Below are 25821 nucleotides of genomic sequence, written 5' to 3'. Positions count from 1 at the left end.
ACTCCCCGCCGACGCCCGCGGTGGGGACCATCATAACAAAATCCCCTCCGGCGCCGATCCCCGGAATTGCAAACTACGACCCCAGCCCCCCCCCCCCCCCCCCGGAGCCCGCGATTCTCACGTTCACTTACTTCACGCTCGTACTTGCGAGCTTTACATTAACTTAAATGGCAGAATCTTGCCGTCCATTCCGTGTAAGTATGGTCCATTCATTGACAGGTTGAATCAGCGGTTCTCCGAGTGGGGTCTCTTGCCGGGGGGTCCGCCAGCCGGAAATGGAAGCGATTAAGAAATGGCAATACTTAGATAAATCGTGGTTCAGGAACCAAGATCAACGAAAAGTGACTCTGCTGACAGTTAATATGACTTTTTTTTATGATATTCGAAAATTTTAGCAGATGATACCCCGCCGGGGGGTCCGCCAGCCGGGAACGGAAGCGATTAAGAAAATAATGGCAATACTTAGATAAATCGTGGTTCAGGAACCAAGAGCAACGAAAAGTGACTCTGCTGACAATAACTATTGAATATTAGAGTTATTATGACTTTTTTGTTATGAAATTCGAAAATTTTAGGAGATGATAATTATCTACCCCGCCGGGGGGTCCGCCAGCCGGAAATGGAAGCGATTAAGAAATGGCGATACTTAGATAAATCGGGGTTCAGGAACCAAGAGCAACGAAAAGTGACTCTGCTGACAATAACTATTAAATATTATGACGTTTTTACGTTGACTTTTTTTTATGAAATTCGAAAATTTTGGGGGATGATAATTGTATTCTTCGAAAAAATATATTTTGGAATCTATTGTCTTTGATTTTTATGGGTTTTCCCCCTCTTTTTCTTCTTTTTTTACAACTCATCAGAAATTCTCCTTCTCCTTCCATCTCCTCTTATATTTGTATAGTAGTATCATGCTCCAAGTGTTTTGCACTACAACTTCGGGTTTCATACCTAGTGTAAATTTTTTTCAAAATTCATTACAATTTTGATGCCGTCTATTTTCCCTCTTTTCATTTACGACGTTTTTACATGAAAATCGAACCAGAGGGTTTTTCACCTCACACGAGTTAAACTTCTCCTTATGTATGCAAAACAAATTATTCAAATTGATGCATAATACTCGTTGACATAAATACCAATTGATCCTAATACATGAAGAAGAAAAAAGGAAAAAGGGAAGGAAAAAAAAACATACACGCGCGCACCCTTCACTGAATGGAAATTCTACTCGGACAGGGACACTTTTTGGTCGGGAAATCGCCCTTGATAACGAAAAACTGTAAAATCTCTTGTAATAGTTACAAAAAACTATTCTGCAATTGTTGAAGACAGCACTTTAACAACTGTAGATAGTTATCAAGTATTGTAAACATTAATACATAATTCTCTGTCTCATCAAAATATGTTCATCGCCAAAAATTTCGAATTTTTGTAATTAAAAATTTGAGCTATTAGTCAATCATCTTACCTATGTTTAAAGCTATTTATAATTCGTGGGTAACGGCGGCAGTGGACGACGGAATCTGGAGAAACTTCCCTTGATAAGATCGGCGCGCGGATAACTTTATTATATGTATGATAATAAATAGTTATTGAAAAGTTAACATCCGTTCGTGCATAGGATGTATTTCAAGCCTATACACGCTAACTTCAAGTTGAGGATACCTACCAAGAAGTTTACACATTGTCTATTCGTACTACCGAAGTTCACGGAGCAGGACGATGTGTGTTTATCGGATAGACAACTATTCGCGCTCCCCGGTATGTTCTTTGCCTATGTTGCGAAATTGAAGGCGAACCTTAAAGTGAAGATATCTGCCAATAGATCTACGCAATCAACGCATAAGGCGAGATACATGTGTTTTTCGAGGGGATAACGATTCGCACTCGCCGATGCGCTTGTTGCCTATGCGGCGAAATTGAAGGCGAACTTCAGAATGACGATAACTGCCGATATGTCTACGCAACCTACGCATATGTAGAGCGAGATGCATGTGTTTTTCGAGGAGATAATGATTCGCCCTCGCCGGTGCGCTTGTTGCCTATGCGGCAAAATTGAAGGCGAACTTCAGAATGACGATAACTGCCAATAGGTCTACGCAACCTACGCACATGTAGAGCGAGATACATGTGTTTTTCGAGGAGATAACGATTCCCACTCGCCGGTGCGCTTGTTGCCTATGCGGCGAAATTGAAGGCGAAACTTAAAATTACGATATCAGCCGATGCCGATAGGTCTACACATGGAGCGAGATATCGATGGTTAGAGTGCGAAACCACGTACATCCGTCTGCGACGTTGCAGACTTTCGGTCATACTTAATTTTTTTTTTTTTTTTTTTTGGAAAACTAGTGAACTTAATTTCTTGATAACGTCCTTGATTTTTCTTCTCTATTGCAAGAATATTACATTGAAATCATCGCGAGATATATAGTTGACTTGTTTCTCTTCAAAAAAGCTAAATTAGCAACAGAGATTCTGAAACCCCGCAATGGAGATACGTGGTTTTACACTTTAGCCATCGATATGTGTGTGTCTTTCACGGAGATAGCTTTATGCGCTCCCCAGAATCTTTGTTACTTATGCGACGATATTGAAACCAAACTTCAAGATGATGACTTTGGCCACTATGATGCATTCTTAATTGGCTACATCAAAGTTTCCTGCGCGTGATAAAGGCGCATTTTTCGAATACGTAATTATTCGCACTACCTGTTATATTAACTGCCTGTTCGGCTAAATTGAAGACGAAACCTCAAAATGACGACATCTGCCAATAGGTCTATACATAGAGAGGGATATATGTGTTATTTTTGTGTGGGTAAATAACTATTCGTGCTCCTTGTAAGATTGTTTCTTGCATGGCGAAAATTAAGGCGAACATTAAAGTAACTGCATCTGCCAATAGGTTAACGCATTCTTTGTTAGGACACGGAGAGAAAGTGGACCTCACCAGAAAACACATTTTACTTTTTTGCTCTGGCACAAATTCTGATAAGAATTTTGAAAAATTATACAACACTGCTCTGCCCTGGAAATAATCAACACAAAATATCTCCATCATATGGGATCAACTTTCAAAAAGATGATGTAAAATAAATTGAGATTACAATTTCCTTCATTCCACTTGTCACAAAAAATGGACCCAACTTCAGCATATGGCCTTAAAAAAATCGCTCTTCTAAAAATTACCTCTGCAGACTAAGATCCCTTCCCTCAAAATGTACAGGGTGATCCAAAAGTCCCACTCCACCCCTACAGCCCCTTGCATTCTTCCCTTTTTCAGGGTGGTCCTTTGAAATTTTGGGTGTTCGCAAAAGTCCTTTCCTATGACTCAGGCGCACTCACAAAATTTTGAGTTCCTATCTCAATTAGTTCAAAAGTTACAGGGATGATGCCTTGTGCTGGTGGTGTGAGACTTTTAGATCACCCTGTATGAAGATCACTCATTTGAAGAAAAGGCTCCAGGTGATCTGTGCCAACAATAATATTGCCAACTAATCAACGGAATTGATTTTTTCAGAAAATTCTCAAGGCAAGATAGTTCAGGAGAAGACAAGTCATTGCACTTACTTTCTAGACAACTTTCGTCAGATAGTTTCAGCTCCCAGCAGTGGTTGTTGGCGCAGAAATTGAATTTCATTCTTTCAATGAGTATTAATTCATTTATACAAAACAGGGAGCTCTCACAAGTCAACTTTCTTCGGGGCAAAATTTTTCATCTCCATCTAGAATCATGATGTCTGTTATCGAGAGAGGAAAAAAATGAGGATGACTGAGATGCAAGGAAATCTAAAATTTAATAGTCATAAATTTTGAACAAACAAGAGACAAACAAGGGTGTCACAGCCACTTCGGACATGCTTTCAGCACGGCGTTATAATACATGGACATGAGCATAAAACCAAGGGTACATACATTGATGTAAATATTGGTTTCACCAATATCAAGAGAAATCTCTTAGAAAAGAAGCCATGAAAAATAAAGCACTTTATATATTACCCATTTAAAATTTGCCTGTGAGAGTTTCACGTTATTATAAAACTTTCATTTCTGCAAATAATTCTGTGCACTTTTATTCTTTTAAAACTAATTACTTATCTCTTGTAAGTATGATCTATGATTAATTGCTACATTTGATTGCCTAAGATGAAAAATTGCCATTTCCATTTGATTTACGAAACTGTTGGCTGCGATCATAAATCTTTAAAATATTGGAAAATATATATTTGCGGCAAAATGAAAGGGAGGACGTAGAACAGAGTACTCATTTTTAGCTTTTGCACTTTTAAAAATTCACACGTCAAGGTGAAAAGTTTTCTTGAATCTACAAAATCCTTGACTATTTAATGTTTTTGAATGTAAGATTTCTTGGTTTATCCATGATTTTTCCAGGATGCAAAATGCAAAAATACTTGATAGGAGAGATTTTTTCCCTTTCTAAAGGAAAATAAAATTCGAGAACTATGGGGAGCTTTGTATCAAAGCCTCCTACATAACAATTTTTTTAAAATAGACAAGGCAAACAAAAATATATTGCGTTAGATACTTATCTAGCATTCTGAACACTTCTTGATCATAATATTATATTAAAACCTTGATTATAGGCAAAACCGTTCATACATCCTATTTTGGGGCAATTTCCGAGAAAATGCCTTAGGCATCATTTGAGAAAAATTTGGCTATCACAGAACAATACGATAATTAATGTTTACACTTTTATCCCCTTTCAAAAATTTTTCGTGCAACAGCGGCTTAAAAAAAAGTTTAAAATATAAATTTAGAGATTATTCCTTTGTACACGACTTCAAAATAACAATATTTCCAGTTAAATAAGACAATAAACATTTGAAACTATGAGAAAAAGTTCTGCAATAGTTAAAACAATTGATTTCTCATCAGCATTGGCATAATTACATATTTTACATGTTAACAAATCAACGCAACATTACTCATTAAAAAATAACTGCTTTACCTAAAAGACTTAGTCGGAATAATCCATTGTTTTGATGAACTCAACAGCTGAGCAGAACTGTACCCACCAATATTGTTCTTCACCTTCCAAGCGATTTCCGTAGAAGCTATTCACATACTGAACGGTCGATAATAAAGATGGTGGATTTGTCTGTAAAAATTGTACACATTCGTAGCAATTAGTCAAAAATCATACATCTCAGCACAACAAGTATTGTATATCATTCATGACACCATGTCTGTATGAAGGGTTAGATATTTTCTGTACTTCTTAATCTTATCGGTAATTACTGAATTATAGATGAAAATATATCTTACTGCGATCAGAATCGTTCATGGTACAAACTAAGAAGCTCATCAGACTTAATGGTTCAGCTTTTGAAATGAAAAATCGACTGTGAAAATAAATTCCTTTAGGATGAAAAGTGTCAAAAATAATGACAAATCATTTTCCCTTTTTTTTAATTCTTGAATCACACCAGTGAAAAACAGGTTTTAGACCATAAGTGACAAATTGGTTAATCATAACGAATATAAATCCTATTATTTCACTGGATAAATTGTATTTTTTAAAAATGAAAACCTTAGTTTTGGACCAATGAGTGGAATTTTAAGTTTTTTCTTAAAAAAAAATAATAAAATAAAATAAAATAAATAAATAATAATGAAATAAAAAAATTAAAGGAGCATTGCAAAGGTAGGTAAATTGAACAAAATAAAAAAAATTCAGTTTAATTATTAAATATTCACCTAGTTTGTACACAAAATCAGGGACCAGTTCTATAGGACCCTGGACTCCCATAAGAGCCAATGTAAAAATCCGTGAGAAGTTACTAGTGCTACGACCTCAGGTAGGATCCTCGCAACTAACTGCTATTGTCAGTTGTTGGACTTCACAAAAATCCGTAGGATTACGTATATCTGCCAAAAATATGCTTATTTTTCAAGAATTCAGCTGCTGTACGTATTATTTTTCAATCATCGGCTTAACCTCACTTTTGCAGCAGGCGATTGATGAGTCGAGGTTTGGGGGGAAGGATCTTATGAGTTGATAAGGATCCTACGCGAGGTTGCCCTGCAATAACCTGCTCACAACAGAATGGTATCCTATAAAACTCATCCCTGACAAAATGTAGAAAATAGCATTACCTTAATAAGCACAAAAACAAGAACAGGAATGGTATCATCAGCTGCTGGAGCACCAGATTCACAGGAGAGAGATAAAAGATTCATTATAGTCGTTGCTGTTCGAAAGACACATTGCAATTTGTCTTTGGGAGTCTTGTAAGCTGAAATTGCAGACAATTCAGCCTGCGCGCTTGGCCAGGGACACTCGGTATGAAATATCTATAACCGATAAGTTACAAAGCTTTGTTGAGAAGGAGAATATTATACAAGATCAATGCATCAGAGATGGCATGAATAACAGATCAGTAAAATATTGTAGGAATGATTACTTCAGCAGGCACATGGAGTCTTCCCAAAAACAGGTATTGTGATATTCACAATAAGGTATGGTTGTTGTAATCGCACCACATATTCTTCATTTTTGCAGACAACCAAGCACAAATCCTTCATAATCTTTTTGCCTGGACAATGGTAGTGATACATACGTAGGCTAATTTTTTTGAAAATTGTTTGTAAACATTTCTTATTGAAACTAAATTGTTTCTGAGGGTTAAATGGGAGTTGGGCCTTTCAAATGAATGGACCTTTAGATAAGGTTCAAGGAACCCTAAACACTCCTCATGGGAAAAAAGGCGTGCAGAATCAGAGATAAGACTGCCATTCGATGCTGGAGTTATCCTGACTTCTTTGTTGACACACAGCCGACCATACACTCAAGTGCTGAAATGAGGAATCTTTTTGACTCTTTATTGCTGAATAATTGAAATTTTTCGGGCGTAATCTGCAAAAACTGTGCATCGTAGAAAGTTGGCACGACGACTTTTTATCAGCATTTTGAGAGGAATTGAGTGCAATAAAAAAATTAAAAATCGATAGTGGTGCACTTTCCCATAAGGAGTGTGTGGGGTCCTTTGAACATAATGATCTATACTTTTTCATCAAAATATCAGCGATAACACGATTTATGAAACAAAAATTAGTGAAAGTAATTCTTAACCGCAGCATTCATATTTTTTGATGAATAAGTTCAAACTTCCCGTTCATAAAGAAAACCATTATCTCTTTGAGCTAATTTGTACAATAAACGTTACCCCAATAGTATCTACAATGGAAAAATAGGGCAACCTCAATCTCGGCACTACAGCTATATTGTTGCACATTGTTAACACTTTGAACAACACAGGGCCAGGACGGAGCACTGCTTGATTAGGAAGTCTGCCAAAACAATTGTAGTGCGCAATATGATTCATGTAGACTCAGGTTTTTCTGGAGCAGGAAATTCAGATTTTTTACAACGAAAAGTTGATATAAACGTTCATATCTTGATTAGGAATTGAATTCAGCAATTTTCATGGCCCGATTAATGCTCTACAAGAAAATTTTGAAGAGGATACATGCATCAGAATGCTTAAAGTACCTTGTCCAGTGGTACAATTCATCAATTTGTAGACGGAAAAACTGCCTGGTGAATAAAAATAATAGTTCCTTGATCTGATCTTAAAATTTGATTCTAAAATATAACAAGTGATGGATGATTAAAAGTTTTACCTTAGGAATTCGGAGGTCTTTGTGGCTTGGTGTGATCACTTTAGCTAGTTTCTTGATGTGCTCATGCAAAACTCTGCAAAATAAGTAGAAATCGTAATAATAGTAGAGAAATCTAAAATAAGTTTCCAAATGCACCAAGCATCATAGATTTCAATCTTTTGTTTCCCTTTGGATAATCATGAATTTTAGCAACTGATTTGGATTTCAGTTGACTCAGCACGATTTAAGAATTTCCTTGTTAGAGGAAAAGCCTTGACTTTTACCTCCAGAAAATTTGGCTAGAAAACCACCCATTGAAAAAGGGGCCTCAGATCCAAAAAAAAAATGTCAAAATAATCGAGATAATGGTTTAACTAATCTTTTAGCACAAATAAATTTACAAAATCAATTGAGATCAGACTTCTAATTTTCTCTAGACTCTTTCTTCTTTTTAGCTTGAAAGAATCTTAGTTTAATAGAAAAGCTGATTATAGCACATTTACTGCCAATATGAATTAGTGCAGTTGTTCTTATCAGGACAGAAAAACATGAAGCTTCAAATAATGGTTTACGTCAATTGTTACAACACTGGATTTCCTACCAATTTCGTACTCAAACAGTACATTACAATTAGTTCTTAGGAGGGCCTGCAGCACACAAAGCCTCTAATACACAGCCGAATGATGAAAAAGCGCCAGTCACCATGACCTTTTTTTCCATATTATTATGGTTTATAGTTTACCGATGTTAAACATGACGCTCTGAAGATGGCCGAAAACCGAAAAGCTACAGCTTCAAATTTATAGAATAGAATAAAAGAGAATACCTAACACCTCGGCTATTTATTCAACTCATCATACAGTGATAAAACGGTGTTGCTAAATAATGATTTCACCAATGACCAGTTTGGTTAAGCACGACCGGCAAAAAAAATGATTACCATGGCAAGCTGGCAGTGAGTGAATGTGTTAAAAGTATGATCAGTAGCTTTGAGGGCTCGAAGCTTTTAGGTTAATATGCAACTTCATACCTTTACTTGACATAAAGATGGATTAAACCAATCAAGACTAATTCTTTCAGATGGTGGAAAACAATTTCGATCAAGAACCTAAAGTCTGCTTTTCAACCCAACTTGAAAAAAAAATTATTCTGAAAAATTCGTCTGGATGAGTTGAAGTCCCTTTTCCTATGGACTGCTGTATATTTGTTTGAAAAATGAATGAAATTCGTTCCTTGCAGTAATTAACTTTACAATATACTCATAACTGCGGTACTTTGTAATTAGATTAATGCATCAACTACCTGCTTGAGGAACGTAGTGAATCATGAGAAAATCACAGCATTTAAAAAAAAACAACTTACTGGTCTCTGAAAATGTCTCCATCACCGTTAGGATACATCGCATGACTGTAAACTCTGCTGATAACTGCCCTTTCAACCACGATTTTAGCAGCAGAAATTTGAGATTCGCTGGCAACTATTACAAAAAGAAAAGAAAAAAGAATACAGAACACATAAAGAATCATTTTTATTCTGAAAAAAAGAACAACTCATTTATTAGGTACTCCTCTTCTTCCTGTTTGTTCCCAAATTTTCAGAGTTTACTCTGAAGAAAGGAGTGATAACCTTACTGGATAGGATCTGAAATAATCTCTCCTCCTCACTCTAATTTTCATTACTGATTGGTTAAGTTAACATTTCAGATATGTTCCCGATTCATCGAAACAGGGCTCATCATAATCTTGAAAGTTTCAGGATTTACTTTTGGCCCCACCAATGAGAGGATAATGCACTGATCCACGCACAGAGAAACCACCCAGTTGATCACTTGAACGACAAAAATTTCTGGAGACAGCCAAATATTAACAAACTCAAACAATTTGAGTTCTGTCCTAGTTGGCTAGACTGATCACAACAAAAATGCGCTCCCTGTCATGTGACGTGGAATCAAGTCCTATTTCAGACAGTTTTTTCTGAGAGAGAGCGCCACTCATCAACACACAATTTATTCAGATGACCAGTCTAACACATTTTCAAACAGGTACATAGGAATTTTCAGATCACATTCTCCAATTGACAAGATTGCAAAAATATACAAATAATGTACATAGAGAAAAATTATTAGAACATTTTTGCTTTCATTTTGTGTAAAAATATTCAAAATTGGTAAAAAAAAAAAAAAAAAAAAAAAAAAAAAAAACTACAGCTTGGGACGCTTTACTTAAATTCTTTGCAGGATAGCCCTTGGTGGAAGATATTCAAGTTAATTACCTTGCCATGTTGGATCAGCTTCCATCTGGACAGCAATGTTCTCTAGGAAATCGTTAAGCAGGTCATTCTTTTCATCAGCCAAAGTGAGCTGCTGGAATTCTGTGACAAAACGGCTCAGAAGATCATCTCGCCGCTCTAAAAATAGTCGCACACAAACTGATAAAAGGTAGTTGCAACATAGCTCTTGGTCCGTTCTCACACGATTCATCAGTCTAAAAATTAAAAAATGAGTAATTAGTACAGAGTAAACAAATAGAAATGTGGTACATAATTTTGGCTGCAGGTCTTAAGATAGTTTCAACACGATCAAATCACGAGTATCATTACAGGAACAAAATTCAAAACTTTCATAATTTATTATAAAAAAAAAGAAGAAGAAAAAAGCCAGTAAAGTATAAATATAAGGTGTGTAGTATGATTCATAAGCTCTAAGCCTTGAATAACTGAAGAAAGCTGTCAGAGGTTCATTCATCACATTCTATTGACGATCTAGGATAATTTTCGAAAATAATAAACCAAGTTTGATACATAAAACTTTCACAAAATTTCCTTTACTCCAAGAAAACGCGAAAGTTTTCCAAAAATGCTGCCGATTAGTCTCTCATGTATATTATAAAGTGTGGCAGGAGAGCCGCGACACGAAAAAATTGTGGCACAAGTTAATCAGCTTCAGTTGTGAATTCAATTATGTCCTTTCGATGATTATGTTAGTTTCATTCCTGGGAACACAAAAGGAAAAAAGCGAACATATGCACATCTCATTTACCTTTCTAAATAAGCTAACGAAGACAGCAGGAACTGTCTACTATGAACTAGATAATCAATATATTGAGCTCTGAGAGCATAATCTTCTTTTAAAGCACTGTAAAGTTTTCGGCATCTGGAACAAAAAATAAAATAAAATAATCATACATGAAAATTTTGACACATTTATTTGACAATATTCTTTGAAGTGCCCACGAATGTGGGTCCAGAATTCAGTTAAAGGAATTTCATTTTGGTCACTTTCAAGCATTTCAATCCTTGATATACCTAGTTTGTTTATCATAAATCTCATCTCATTTGCCACTGCATCTGTTGCCAAAGTTTCATCTTTTAAATTTGGTTCTCTTGTCCACAAGGGATTATGTGATGAGTTGAGAGTTTTACCCATTTTTAGCTCTTAGAGAATCGATGGTGCATCCGAACAATATACACTTGGATAAATTTAATGCAGTGAAAATTATAAAACTAGATTTACGAATCACACAAAAATGTAAAAATTCTGAGAGGGAAAAATCTAAAAAAGGCTATAAATACTAACCCATCTCCATCAAAAAGTCTTAATCGGCGAAGAGTCTCATGTAAATGCGCTATAAGAGATCGGTCCTGAAGATTCAGGGCTTCTGCCAATTGCAACTGGAGAAAGCCTACCAACTCATTATCTTTGCAACTCCAAGCATTTCTAATAACAGGAATATTATGCTCATTGTTCCAAGGAAGATACTGAATTTCAGCGGAGCTTAATACAAATCGTAATTTTTTCTTGGTGTCATCAAAGATTGATAGGTCTGAGTCTGGATTTGTTCCTTCGTCTTCACTGCCTGATCTTTCAATACTCTGGAATCGATTTATGCTTCCACCAGATTTGCTGCTTGCTCCTTCGCTTGCTGCATCCTGCAAATTGCTTGACTTGGATCGATATTTAGCCAGAATATCCTCAGAGGTGTCGTTTTGAGTTGATTTTATATCCTCTGGGGCACCTCTTCGTAAGCGAACTCTGACTAAGTTCTCACCTTCTATGATTGCAGTTGTATTTCCATCAAAATTACAGATACTCGTCTCTTCAATTCCTCCACGGAAACCTTTCCCACGCCGATTTTTGAAGGGAAGTCGGAATTTCTGGAAGAAACTTCCTCTTTTGTGTTTGCTGTCATCATCAAGGTCCTTATCGCCTCGCTCAGCAGTTTTATCAAAACTGATGCTTCGTGGAATAGCGCCAGTTGCTTTGGGTGTGACTTCTTTGGTTGAAGTTCTTTCATCCATTGTCAAGATAGAACCGTTCGGAACTGGACTCGGACGCGAGGCACAAAGGTCATTATGCATTTTGGGGCGATTACCAGTGCTACTGCCACTACTACTGGTTGATGCCAGACTTGTTGTGCTAACGCAAACACCTGTAGATTCTGGGTCATCTATCGACACATCCTGGCTTGACGAGGTTTGTGATCGATATGCCTGGTGATTTGTTTTCAATGAAATAACATTTCCACTACTGGCAGGAACTGCCTGTGTTTCTCCTGATTGTGCCTGCGGAAGGTTTGCTGAGGAGTTGCTGCTGCAGTTTGGAGCTTTGAACAGACTTGTGGGCAGTAGAGAAGATGCTTGCCCTCCAGAGCCTCCTTGAATTAACGAAGGTCCTGCCAAAACAGGGCTTGTCGAATTCACACTAGTGCTTGAGGTATGCACAGGCTCACTGACGCTTGTTAGTGGAACAGATTTTGGGTCGCACAGCTTTTCCATTTTATCGATTACATGAATCAATTTATTTGCATTTTCATTTTGGTTGGCCGCAACAAAACTTGGCCTGGAATGATAAGGATGATTATGACGAGTTGTATCAACAAATTCTAAAGTGCGTCTTCGATAATCAACGCGAGTAGTATTTCTGTTACTAGAGACATCGATGCGAGTTGGCGACTGAGGAACACTGAGTCTACTACTTGTCACAAGAGGTTCAGGGGCTACTGGTCGAAAACTGCTTCCACCTGAAGATGGCATTTCGTCAGGATCTCCACGACTTTCCACTTCTGATCTGGCAGTATCATCTGATCTGGCTACGCTACATGTGTCGTCAGTGTCCACTTCTGTCATCCTCTCCGAGTCAGAGGCAACAACATCAGTGCTCCATGCTTCAGAAGCTGTTTCAGATGCTTCGATTAACTGCGCACTCAACAGACTTTGCGACTCCAAGTCAACTCGGGGAAAGTTGCGTTCAGATGATTGCTCAACTAATTCACTATCACTGGCCAACACATCTGTGCTCCACGTGTCTGAAATCATGGATACAGTTTCATCAGCACCGGTGGATCCATCAAGCAATGTTTTGATTTCAAATTTTCCAAATTTATCATCAAAATCGAAGCGACTCGGCTTCACGGTTGATGGTGCAGAAGTTGGAGTGTAATCACTTGGAGGACGTGCTCCTCCACCACCTGCTCCACTGACAGAATGCGCCTCTTCACCTTCAATTATTTGAGATGAAGGTGTATCACGGCCAGATATATTTGGAGTTCCTCGGCCAGAGACATTCGCAGAAATCATATCTGAAAGATTATCATTCTGGTCTTGCTCTAGCTCCAGTGAAGAGGCAACACTGTGATTGCTTGCAGCCTCAGACACTACTTCAAGATTATCACTTGTATTTCCGATTGATCCTTCATCGTGGGATAGGGAAAATCTGGTTCGTTTTTCTATGGTCTCTTCTTTAGCTGCCTCATCTCTAATTTGAGCACTTTTCAAGCCTCTTTCTTTCTCCAACAGAAGTACTTTTTGCTCGCTGAGTAGGCCGATCTTTGATTCACTTAAGACTTCAAATGGTATCAGCAAAACAGGACCAAAGGATTTTTCATCTTCCTCCGCACTTCCTGTATCTTCATTAGAGTCACCAGCACCGATATTCACAGGTACAACTGATAATTTGCTCGAGACCAACGATTTGCCTGAGAGGAAAAAAATAATAAAAAGGATTAGTTTTTTCACACAGAGCAAAAAGGAAAAAAAAACTTTCAGAGAATGAATTATTTAGTTTCTGTGATTTTTTTTTCGCAAATAGAGAGGCTCTATAATTTTTTAACAACTTCAGGCACACTTCAGCAGACTCACTCAAATTTTGATGTTTCTTTCATTATTTTTGGCTCCAGTATTATGATTACACAGATGAAAACACATTTTTATATTTTATGAAGTTGCTAATGAGTAAAATTATTTCATATACTTGTAGGAGCCATGACAACATTAAGGTAATGTCAAAACTGCATCTCCATGTGGTTATACAGATTAAAAGGCAAGTTCCTATTCATGCTGTTTGGATGTTAAAGGTCAAAAATTTGACAAACCTTTGCTCAGTATTCCATTTCGCTTGACTGGCACTGATTGTGGACGAACTCTCTGAGTTGGCACCAAAGTTGGAAGTTGGGAGAGGAGATTGCTAAGTTCTTTCCTCAATTCTTCGTCTCTCCCTTCTTGAGTAGAAATTGTCTGGAGGAACTGAATCTGTTCCGGAAAAAGGAAAAAAATTAACAAAGGAGGATCTACTTTGGGCTGCTCATAAAGTGAGAACCGCCTGGAGGAGGCAGAGAGGCTGATAGAGAGACACATTACTGTGCATCTACAAAGGGAGTTAAAAAATTATACTTACAGTGATAAATATTTAATGGACAGCTCTTTATTTGATTTGTTACAAAGGCATGAATTCATGATTAGAGTATGAATTTCAATTCAGACTTTCTTGAGCATACTCACAAAAACAAGAAATTCTGGCTACAGTGCTTAAAGAATACAATTAGGTGTAGATTCTCTAAAGCAAGGTAATGATTTTATTTTGTTTTCTACAACTCCTGAGGAGAAATTCCGACATTATGCCTACACAATGAAATGGCTAATTGCCCCTTGTAAGACTTGCTTATACCATACAATGAAACTCAATAAAAATACAAAGTATCCTCCTAGTAGAAACAATAAATTTTGACACCATAAGTACAAGCTGAAATTATGGCGAGTTGAATACTCTTTCATGACACTGTCTTTCATATTTAAAAAGTCCTGATATGCAGAACTAATGATATCATCGTCTCCTGCATGAAGGAACGTATCTTTGTTGCACTGTTTAAAAATGTCTCACTTGCATTCTATTTTATTTGTTTTAAGGAGGAAATGCATGTAAGTAGCTTTACAATGGATCATGTGATAATACTCTAATTTAAAATTATTTTTTTTGATGGAACGGTGAGAAAAGTCACTTACAAAGTTGAATAATTCCTGCTCAGTAAATAGAACATCCGTTCGAGAGAATCCAGGTAATTTATTAGTATCAATGGTTGGCTCTTCAGATAAATTATCTCGTGCTCCTTCAAGCATATCGTTCAGAATACTGCTGACAGAATTCTGCAAAAAGATAAAAAAAGTGAAAACAGGTCATTTACATTACACTTTTACACTACAAAAACATTAAAAAATGCCCGTTTGAAAGAGCTTTCCTTAACTTGAGGAGAAAATGTGAATTAGTCTGAATTTACATTACATACGTTGCAGACACGATTGATAAAACACAATAAAATACTAATAACTCTTAAGTTATTCAAAAAGATATTTGAGTAAAAACTGGGGTTGATAGCATTGTCTAAAAGGAAGAGAGGGGCACAAATATTCTTAGCCTTCCAGTTTCTATATGCAGTAAGTGGGCTTAAAGAAAATTATTAAGGTCAAAGCTACTCAAAGTTGTCAATAAGTAGCAAATCATTGATACTTTGATACCCACAATCTAAAACATTTCCCGAAATGAACTCCCACACCTACCTTTGACAGTAGAAATTGTCAACATGAAGACTTACCAAAGAGCCTGTCATCAAATGTTTGTCATATGATACTTTTTGGAAACTGTATTGAAAGTTGCACACTTGGATTGGCTTTCTTTCACCCCTGAAGAAATACACACATAATACAAAGAAACTTGGCGCCGGATAAATTTCGAGATTTTTTATATGATGTTACTTACGATCTCCTGAGTGAGCTTTCAAAATCGGACTTTCAAAATGGCGATCTTGAGAAAATGGGGTCTGAAAATTGCATTTTTCGGCAGGTACACACGCATCATTAAGTGCAATAATGTAAGTGAGCAAGGAGCTAGCTCTTCTCTCCTTCTTCTGCACCGTCTGGAGAAATAAGATGGCGTGTCAACGCAGTTCAGAACCAAAGGCTCCGCATCTTCGACTCAGCTACAGTGGCAATTTTCTGTATGATGACAAGTGTTAAATCATAGAAAAATACACTTTTCGGACCCCCATTTCTCGAGATAAGCACTTAAAAAGTTTGATTATAAAAAGCAGGGGATCGTATGAATAAAACAATTTCGATATTTAGCCGTCATTGAAATTATTTGTATTCCGTGCATAGTCCTTAATCTCCTAGTTGTTTTTTAGACGATTACAAAAGACAACTGGATTTGTATGTATATTTTGCAACATTGCACTCAACCATATGGATGGGATCATTGTGAATTTTTGCAAGTTTGAAGTCATCCATATCAGCTGGAAAAAGGTTCTGGAAAATAAATCCATCTTCTCTGATGGGATTATAAAGGAAACACCCAAGTAGCATTTTTCAAACGGAAAAATCGGGATATATTGCAATTTTATCGACGATAAAATCGCTAGGATCTGAGCGCATTATCCTCGATCATATCCGGATAAAATTGCATTTTTGTCGCCAAGCAATTTATCGCAATATTTTCGAAATAAAAATTGCGATAAATGACAATTTAATCGTGATTTTATCAACTAGATTGATCACGATTTTATTGAACCAAAAATTGCGATGTGTAGCGATTTAATCGCCATGTATTGCAATTTTTAATGCGATAATATCTCGATATATTGCCACCGACAAAATCGCAATAACCAACCGATAACATCGCTATTTATCGCGATCACTGCTACTTAGGCAGGGTGTCAATAAATAAGACATCATAAATAAAATGCACCTGCAGTTCAAGTTTCAAAATTCAATGAATAATACCTTTTCAAATTGAGAGTAGAGGTCCTCAACTTTAGGATCTACTTCCTCATAGTTCCTCAATGCTAAAACTTGTAATATCTGTGCGACCTGGATGAGATTATAACGAGCAACAGAGCTGATTGGAGTATCGGTGATTCCGTATGGTTCTGGGTTCACAATTGCTGGACAAATGAAATGTGTAAATATGACATCCACACAAATTGCAAAGACACACTTTTCTGAGAACTTTCCAGATGAAGATAGAAAGGCAAACATCTGCCGAACCAGCCAACATATGTCCGGAGGAAAAATGTACAGGTTGTCTCGAATGTTGGTGATAAACCTTTTGGTTATTTCAGAGAGAGTAGCAATAATCTGGCTGCGGTATTCCTGCAATTTTGATGAGAAATCTGCAGAGGTTTCAGGTCCAAATCGCCTCAGTCTTTCTTCTTTGGAAAACCTACAAAAAAGAGATTAATTAGAACAATTCTAGGGCAAAAGGAGGAGAAAAGAATGAGTGTACACTTTTCTCTCATTTTACCTGTCTTTACCTCCAAATCACCCAGCCTCACTGGTGTACCTCGCAAAGGTTTGCTACCAGCACTGAGCTCTTCCGCTCAATCCAATTCCAGGGAATTTTAAGTGACCAATAGAGTAAAATTAACTCTTAAAAGTGGATATGGCAACAACTTATATGAGTCTCTAAAAGCTAAAATGGGTTATTCTGAAGAGCCCACTATCCAATTCAACACAGTTTTTTTGACACTTAGAAATGGGTTATTATAGGTTTGATAGCGTACAAGTAAAAGAATTACAGACATTGAGCCTGATGAGAACTTACTGGAATATCAAGATAGTTTTGAAATCATTTAAAATTGTAAACTTGACAATACATTTTTCACTCTGAAAATCACTCTCGCAGGTCCTTAAAATTAAGAATAACAAATGTGCAACAAAAAATTAGTGGACTAACCGTGCAGGTATTACACTCAGATCATAATCTAGAAATCTCTCTTCTTCCATCAGTAGTTCCATGATTGGCTGCCGAAGAGCTGCAGTGAGGAACAATTTTGCTGGAAATAGACATTCTAAGAATGTTGAGTAAACTCGTGAAAATGCGCATGTACTGTTGCGGATGAGTCTGAAAAAACAACAAAGAACATAAAAATGAAAGAATGTTCATTATTGGTAAAAGAGAGGTTTTATTTACCTAATACGAAGATGTTCACCAAGATAAAGTCACGAGTTAACTCGATTAAATTATATCCGCTGTAAATAGTTAATTATAACAACATATCCCTTAAGTCACATGCAGCTGTATTTAGAAGAGGCACTGAACTCTCGAAAACACACTTGAAATCATTTGCTATTGAAAGTTGATAAACTTTTTCGGCCGAAATTTAAGCAATTGAGTTTCAACCATTTCTTATAATAACCTATTTACTCTATTTTTTTTCAGTTTTCAGTTTCTGTTTTATGTTTAGTTGTTAGTATGTCAATCACCTGTATTGTTAGTTTGCGTAAACAGAACAGTCAGTGACAGATTGGAGGAGAAATTAGATGCACACCATAGACTTGCTGGCCCTGCCCTCAAATGAGTAAATTAGGACTTCTCCATTCCCATGATATCACCGCAGGGAAGCAAAAAATTTCAAAATGCTGATCATTCCTGGAATTCAAGATTTATTTCTCATGGCTTAAATGAGAGAATTGTGGCCGACATCTCACAACTTTTTTAGTTTTCTTATCCGAGGTGATGATTTAGTTGTAAAATTTGATTCCCTTCCAATTTGGAGATATTCCTAAAGTTTACCAAGTTGTGCACATTCGAAGATTGAGCATTTCTTATCTGCCCCTCCGTCTCCTTGTGAAAGAGCTTTTCTATCCTCTTACAAAAAAATTGCAAGGTCAGATTTTTTTCACACGTTGCCTGCCTTGCTGGTCAATTCAACTGGTTCCTCAGGAGCCAACCCGTGCTTAAACCGCTGATTTTCCTATATCAGCTGTGCCACAGGGAGCAACCTATCTCTTGGCTTTTAAGTGAACTAGAAGGAAAGCTAAATGCGTGAAAGAGGATGCCACCTTTGTTTTCCTTAAAAAATTTATCAATGCGAAGCAGTCAAATTTCTAACAGGCCTTTTTCGTTTGCTTCCGTGGCCTGGCAGGAAATAAGTGCTGAAGTACCATGGTTAACAACGTGTTTTAACACATAGAAGGTCGATTTTAATTTTTACAAGTTCAGCTTGCAATATGAGAGAGAATAATTGTAAATTACGATGTGTAAATATAAATGCACGACTTACCTGGATGGGTTTTCATTAGGAACTATTTGAAGCACAGTTAAATGTTTTAACAATCTAAGGACCAGTAATTTATCCTGTGGCAGTAAGCAACTTCCATAAATACCACAGATAACTGAATTGACAACAGCAGTCAACTTTTCTGCTGCAATTTGATCCCCTACAAAAAGGGCCCATCCTAAGAGCTCTGGCGATGATCTCAACACTTCCAGAAGTTGACCTAGCTGCTGAGATTCCTGTAACAGAGGAAAGAAATTTATTACAATAAATAATGAAAATCTTTATACTTTGACTATGAATTAGTTACATAAACCATGCACTGAAAGCGACTCGGTGAATTTTTTTTTTTTTTTTTTTTTTTTTTTTTTTTTTTTTTTATGATTCTGTGTCTATCAATTAGTCATATATATTGCTCTGTTATCAGCTAAAACTAAAAATTCCAGAAAGTAGGTTGCAGATATGTATAAAAACTTTGACATTTGTACAAATAAAGCAACTTGATTTTCGTTGAGTCAGTAAAAAACGACCACCTAAGCCACAAGAATTTGACTGTGAGAAGGACATACCTGATAGCCAAGAACTTTGTAGGCTTCAATGAACTCTGCCTGGTCGAGTTGTGTCGCCCGCTGGCAACATGCTGGAGGCGATATATCCGGCCGTGACAAGATAAGCTGATGTAGGTTCAATCTCTGTTGTGCTGCAACCCAAAGTAGCTGGGTCAGGCGAGCTGACGATACTATGACCTGAAAATAATTGAAAATTATTGATTAAATTGATAGGCTACACAGTGAGAACTAACTGCAACGTTTTAATTTAGAGGGGAAAATTTCAGCAAGAGCAGCCTATCCTCAAATGGATTATTCATACTTCAATTGGCATTAATGAAAATTTTCCAACAAAAGTTTTACTTATAAAAATGTTTCAATTACTCAATGGCCTGACTCATCAAATCGTGAATTGCCACGAGGAAACCAGTCAGTTAGTAGCAGGACAGCACATAACATGCTTCCTTCGAATGGCTACTGATTAATGTAAAACTCAACATTACATGAGCGTGTGAACTTCTCTTACAAAAGGACTCTGATTAAAAATGAGAACAAATCTTCTTTGATAAAGCTTTCAGATCTTCACACTCTTTCATTATCACCTTGCCAGAGTGTCTAGAAAAATTTTCTTCCCATTTTCCATGACATTTTCTACCAAATTAAAGGTAACACAAATATAAACGCTTCTCAGTGCCAAGTAACGGGTCAAATCAAAGGGGGCTCGAATTTCCAAGAGAGCAATCATTACAGACCGAGAAAGAGTGCTGCTTTCAAGAATAGACATAGATATGAGTTAACGGAGCTTTTTGAGATCTAGAGCACCTTAAAAATTTGATTTGAAAATATGATTTGCAACATTTCAAGGCAAGAGATCGCTACAACCCTTAACTGCAAACGCTGTCTACTAGCATTCCCATGCTATGTCCTGATCTGGGTGATAATTAACCTGGCTTTTATCTTAGATAAAGGAATTCTACTTTAATTCAGCTTGCATGAAGTAGGTGAAATATTAAGAAGTAATATCCTCAGATTGGCTTAAAAGTAGAAATGTTAGAAATAATTCTTTTCACATGACTCACCTTTTCATTAAGATTTCGCAGATTATTTTGTTCGGAGAGGACAAACAGTCTTTCTTTTCGAAGTTCACAGGCAAGCTCAAGCACATCCCATAAAAATGTGTCTTTCTCCATGGTGATACCTGGAAAATAAGATGCAGTTAATGTTGAGTATCGAATAGCTGAGGCTCTTCACTATCCTAAATTACAACAATTCACTTGCATGGACTTCAGTCCCTGCGTTTTTAGACTAATAATGACAATTGGCCGACTGCCACAGGTAGCACTAGTTGTTATACAGCAATCCAAGGGGCAACAAGGGTCACTGAGCCTGGCTAGCTGGGTTTGGACACCATTTTTAGTGTTCAACGACGCACTGGAATGGTATGGTCGCTGTTTAATGTTCATTGTTCAATCACTCGTAAGATGTAATGCCCATGCATCATGCTCGTGTGGCGTTGGTGTAATGTGTATACTGTACTAGTAGATCTTGCTCGTTCAAGTATAGTATTTTATTTGTTTAGTTATTTATTTAAAAGAAAAAATATTTGCAAGATATGACAATAGAGTAACATGTGACATTGAGACGTGCCATTGAGCACAGCTCATTCGGCAGGATAAATACACCATTTTGTTTCGTAATAGATGTCAGTGACCGATTCTCAACTCTGCGGCTTGCTAAGTGTAGTGCTACATCTAAGATGAATGGTGAAGAAATTTCACTGAGAGCTACAGATGCTAATTATGAAAGTGATGAGACAGCAATAGCTGGTACCTAAGTGTTCCACTAGAGTTCACTACTTACGTATCTTTTTATCAGAATTGAGAGGTGCGGGTTTAAAACCTTCATAGAGAATTCACTCTAATTCGAGTATTCAACATGATGCAGGTTGGATATTATCCAGATCAAGAGATATAGTGTATCCTCAGATTTGCATTGAAAATGAAATGAAAGCACTGAAAGCTGGTTCGAATGCGAATTGAAGTGAATTAGCCTCTACTAGACTACACTTCTCTACATACCTACCTGGACCGTAAGGTTCAGGTAAATATGGACTTGTTGAGTCCAAATTCAACCAGAGACAATTAGTATCGACAGGAATCAGGCATTAACATGGAATGTCTTTCTTCAATGCAGGATGAATCCGTAGTTTATAATTCACATCATGAGATGCGCCAGCGCATGGACATTGCTTACATGAAAATAGGTACAGTCATATGCTGTTATCTCTGTATCAGTACCACTGCTGTTTCATAGAATTTCAAAAGAAATATAAATCAGACAACAATTTCATTGTGGGACGTCTGATCGTAACGGTTCAGCAACAAATGTTCCACATGTGTGATCTGCACTGATCGAGTGTGCGAAGTGTGAGCGCTGAACACCAAGTTAATATTCTTGGATTTGATTGTGAGAGAAAGATTTGCAAATATATTTGAAATGAGTACATAGATAATATACCTGATTCAAGAGGATGCAGGGTTCAACATCATACCAACAGTGTATCAAGCAATTGGTTGCAAAAATTTGAGGTGGCAAGTTTCACAAGAAATCACTTTGCAAAATAGCAACATTGCAGATCAAATGGATGGTTCGAAAATTGGCTTCCAGCTCAACGTGTCTGTACCGTTTTCACAGCGGGTGACAAATGTGCGATCACACCAATTCAACCATGAGAATAAAAAATCGACATGGAGATGCAACTGCAAATATGTGTTTTGATGCAGATCGGCCCGAAAGTTTCAGCGTAATGCACCTCCGGGATCTACGAGAAACAGGATACAATTATCATAATTAAACTGTTAGGTACAATATGCTCAATAGTTCTTACGAAGGAATAACGAGAGACAAAACCACTAGGAACCGCACGATTAATTTAGATTGCTGTACAAGAATCCAAATACCAAAAAGTAATGAGTAAATGAGTCTTCAGGAAAAAACACGAAAACACCTCACGTATGTAATGAAAGCCGGAGGAAGAAGGACAGAGCAAGTTGGATTGACAATTTTTAGCTGCGAGAGAGAGATACAAGATGTCGAATGGTTTCGATACAAAGCGAGGTTGACTAACTGGGCAAATCATCAAATTAATTTTGAATTGAGATAAAGTGAATCAACCTTGAGTACTGTAAACATTAAGTTATACTGACAATAAGTGCTTTTTTGTCCTTCCATCCACGACCCACGGCGCATAACAAAGTTAAAAGCGTATAAGAACATTCAAATACACAGTACATTAAATAAATGACGTCATTTCGCTAAAGCTTCCCCTCCGACCTAGACCTGCCTGAGCCTTGGGCGGGAAAAAAGTTTTGAAGGGCAGGGCTGCCGATTCAGGGACATTTACCCATTTCGTGGGTATTTTGATCTCCGGTGGGTAATGAATGGGTAATTCGTGAATAATCCTGGCAACGGTGGATAATCTGAGGGTATATTGGGTATATTCATCTTTACTAAAATCCAAAGAATGAACCTTTAGAAAATTCAGATTTAGCCGAAAACGGTGGGTGAATACTGGGTAAAGGTAAAGGGTGGTAAAGTTGAAGCTGGAGGGATAAACATGCGTAAAGTTAAAGCTGGTAGATAAACGTAGGCAAAGCTGGAGCCGGTGGGTAAAGTGGGCAAAATTCGAACCGGTGGAAGTTCAGTGAGTAAAAAATATTCCGTGCGTAAGTCGTGGATAGTAGAATGGGTAATCGAATCGGCACGCCTGTATTTATTTATGTCTATCAACGAAATGCATTAGCCGGCGTAGAATAATAGCTATTATTCTATGTGCCGGGGCCAGGTCTTTGGAACCGTGGAATTTATGTCTATTCATAAAATTCCTCACTGTACCGCGGCCCCCGACAGCGGAATTTATAATTTATGTCCCGAAGGGGCCCCCGCGGCGAATTTTTTTCGAGTCATCGTTTTTTTCCCGTAATGTTGTAATTTTCTCATCCTTTTCAATCACTGACCCCGAATTCCTTGAAAATATCTCCAAGAGACATGGAAGGTCGCCAAAATCATTTGTGATGAAGGGACCCCCGATGAATCCTGAAAATGGGTTATTTTGAAGTTTAAGTACTGTAGAATCCAACTCCAATAATGCCTTTTTGTTTAAAAAGTGTGAAATTTTCAAAATTTACCGGGGGAGGGCCCCCAGACCTTCTTAGAGGGGCCCCCGAACGACAGGAGGGGCCTTTAAATTTAGGTCTCCTCCACTTTTCGACAACCAGTCCGCCCCTGTGTGCCGCTACTGCAGTTATTTGACCGTTAAGGCCGTAGTTTAAGGGCGCGAAAGACAGAGGATTGTATTACGAGAAAAAAAATGTTTACCAAAATTATTAAAAATTAAGAAGTAGGATTAATTTTACTAAATATTAAAAGAAACTCAAATGTACAGTATAATGCAAAACAATTTGGAAAATCTCGTCCTGAAAATACAGAAGATTCAAAAACGCCTTCAATTAAAGCGTGATACCTCACGCGTTCCGGAGAGTTCAAATAGTTGTATCCCTGCGCCTTAGCAAGGCGATGGAAGCTTGATATTGAAGTAGTGTCCCCGCGTTGTTTTTCGGTTTTCCTGTGCCGCTACTGTAGTTTCAACCGTTAAGGCCGTAGTTTAAGGGCGCTAAAGCCAAGGCTGTGTTACGCAAATGGATACTTTTTGCAGAATAATTAAAAATTAAGAAGCAGGAATAATTTAACTAATTAATAAAAGGAACTCAAATCGACAATATAATGCAAACAAATTTGGAAATTCTCGTCATGTAAATACGGAGGATTCGAAAACGCCTTCAATTGAAGCGTGATGCCTCACGCGTTCCGGGGAGTTCAAACAGTTGTATCCCTGCGCCTTAGCATGGCGATGGAAGTTTTATATTGAAGTAGCGTCCCTGCTTGGTTTTTCGGCTTTCCTGTGCCGCCAGGGCGGACTGGCCATGGGGGCGGGAAGGCGATCGCCCCCTAACAATTTGCCGCGGAGGTCCCGAAGGGGCCCCCGCGGCGAATATGTTTCGAGTCATCGTTTTTTCCCCGTAATTTTGTAATTTTCTTCTCCTTTTCAATCACCAAAAGGCTCCGAATTCCTTGAAAATTTGTTTCTATGAGACATGGAAGGTCGCCAAAAGCATTTGTGATGAAGGGACCCCCGATGAATCCTGAGAATGGGTTATTTTGAAGTTTAAGTACTGTAGAATCCAACTCCAATAATGCCTTTGTGTTTAAAAAGTGTGAAATTTTCAAAATTTACCGGGAGAGGGCCCCCGGACCTTCTTAGAGGGGCCCCTGAACGACAGGAGGGGCCCTTACATTGAGGTCTCCTCCTAACTTTTTGACTACCAGTCCGCCCCTGCTTGTATTATATTTAATCCCACGACTGTGGAATTTATGTCTATCAAGGATATTCCTGAGCCCGTCGAAGATTCTGACTGTGAAATTTATGTCTATCGACGAAATTCCATAACCACTTGCCGTGTCTACATCCCCTGAGTGTGGAATCTATGTCTATCAATGACTATGGAATTTATGGAATAGATCCGAAGGAAGAGGAGGGATGAACGACCACTTCGTTATCCTCCTACTAAAATGTGGATGATAAAAAAACAAGGAGGAAGGTATATTGACATATGACATAGCACCATGGCCGGATTTACCTCCTTGCCGTCCATGGGCCGCCTTTATTTTGCCGCCCTCTTCTCATTCATTTTGAAACATCAATAAAAACCATCAAGTGAACGTGCCGGAGGGAGAAGGGTGCATAAGACGCGTTATAAATCGTGTTGGACACGTTTTTTGCTTAAACCCTATTAACACTTCCAGCAAAAGTTCACGGAACTTCGCGCGAAAGTTCAGTTCCGTAAACCTATCTCTGTGGGAACAAGGCCTTTCATTTGTACGAAATGAACTAAAAAATTGAGAAAGAACAAACATAAATGTGGTTTAATAATTTTAACTTCCGCCGCCGTGCCGCGTTGACCACACTGTGTTTGGCGCAATGCCTGAAGTATTCATGTAGTCTTGTAGGCACTGTGCGTTTCACGCCGCGCTGACCGCTGTTGGCCGACTGTGTTTGACGCAATGCGTGAAGTATTCATGCAGTCTCGTAGGCGCTAATATCTGTTACATGCCGACCGCCGCGCCGCCGCGTCGACGGCTTCTCCTTTTCATCTCAAGTCCTAGTCATCATTTCTCTTTGCGCCGCGCCGAAATACGACAAAATTAGAAATTAATGAACTCTCAGGAAATGAGAGATTTTGTCAACTTTTCTTGTTCGTAAT

The 25821-nt window shown here is 37.7% G+C and overlaps 2 protein-coding genes across 2 annotated transcripts in view; both read right to left on the bottom strand.

Annotated features, from left to right (window-relative positions):
- Positions 1-3704, bottom strand: part of LOC109042719 (nuclear hormone receptor 4) — a 136851-nt gene extending 133147 nt beyond the window's left edge. Inside the window, exon 1 of the mRNA XM_072295975.1 lies at positions 3577-3704. Within this exon, the coding sequence (XP_072152076.1) occupies positions 3577-3646 (70 nt within the window). The 5' untranslated portion in view covers positions 3647-3704. The remainder of the gene's footprint in view (positions 1-3576) is intronic.
- An 80-nt stretch (positions 3705-3784) lies between these two features.
- On the bottom strand, positions 3785-22532 carry Gapvd1 (GTPase activating protein and VPS9 domains 1). The gene is made up of 15 exons (XM_019059621.2): positions 22019-22532; positions 20581-20699; positions 19523-19699; positions 18960-19192; positions 17630-17797; positions 16678-17116; positions 14908-15048; positions 14001-14157; positions 11207-13604; positions 10670-10783; positions 9904-10115; positions 8995-9109; positions 7654-7726; positions 6127-6324; positions 3785-5128 (listed from the first exon to the last, which is right to left on the bottom strand). Exons 2-15 carry the CDS (start codon positions 20689-20691, stop codon positions 4988-4990), a joined length of 4677 nt encoding a protein of 1558 aa, XP_018915166.2. The 5' UTR covers positions 20692-20699; positions 22019-22532; the 3' UTR covers positions 3785-4987.
- Positions 22533-25821: the final 3289 nt, after the last annotated feature.

This window comes from Bemisia tabaci, chromosome 2, assembly GCF_918797505.1.
Source record: "Bemisia tabaci chromosome 2, PGI_BMITA_v3".
Lineage (NCBI taxonomy): Eukaryota > Metazoa > Arthropoda > Insecta > Hemiptera > Aleyrodidae > Bemisia > Bemisia tabaci.
The sequence above is the reverse complement of the archived record's forward strand: the minus strand, read 5'-3'. Positions and strand labels throughout refer to the sequence as shown.

Bases quoted from the DNA above. Each gene is read 5' to 3' on its own strand.
- Gapvd1 (XM_019059621.2), bottom strand. From the start codon at position 20,691: ATGGAGAAAGACACATTTTTATGGGATGTGCTTGAGCTTGCCTGTGAA. The intron at 6,325-7,653 runs GTAAAACTTTTA...TATCGGTTATAG, and splicing joins AAGACCTCCGAATTCCTAAG to ATATTTCATACCGAGTGTCC. The intron at 5,129-6,126 runs GTAATGCTATTT...CAATTTTTACAG, and splicing joins TTGTTTTTGTGCTTATTAAG to ACAAATCCACCATCTTTATT.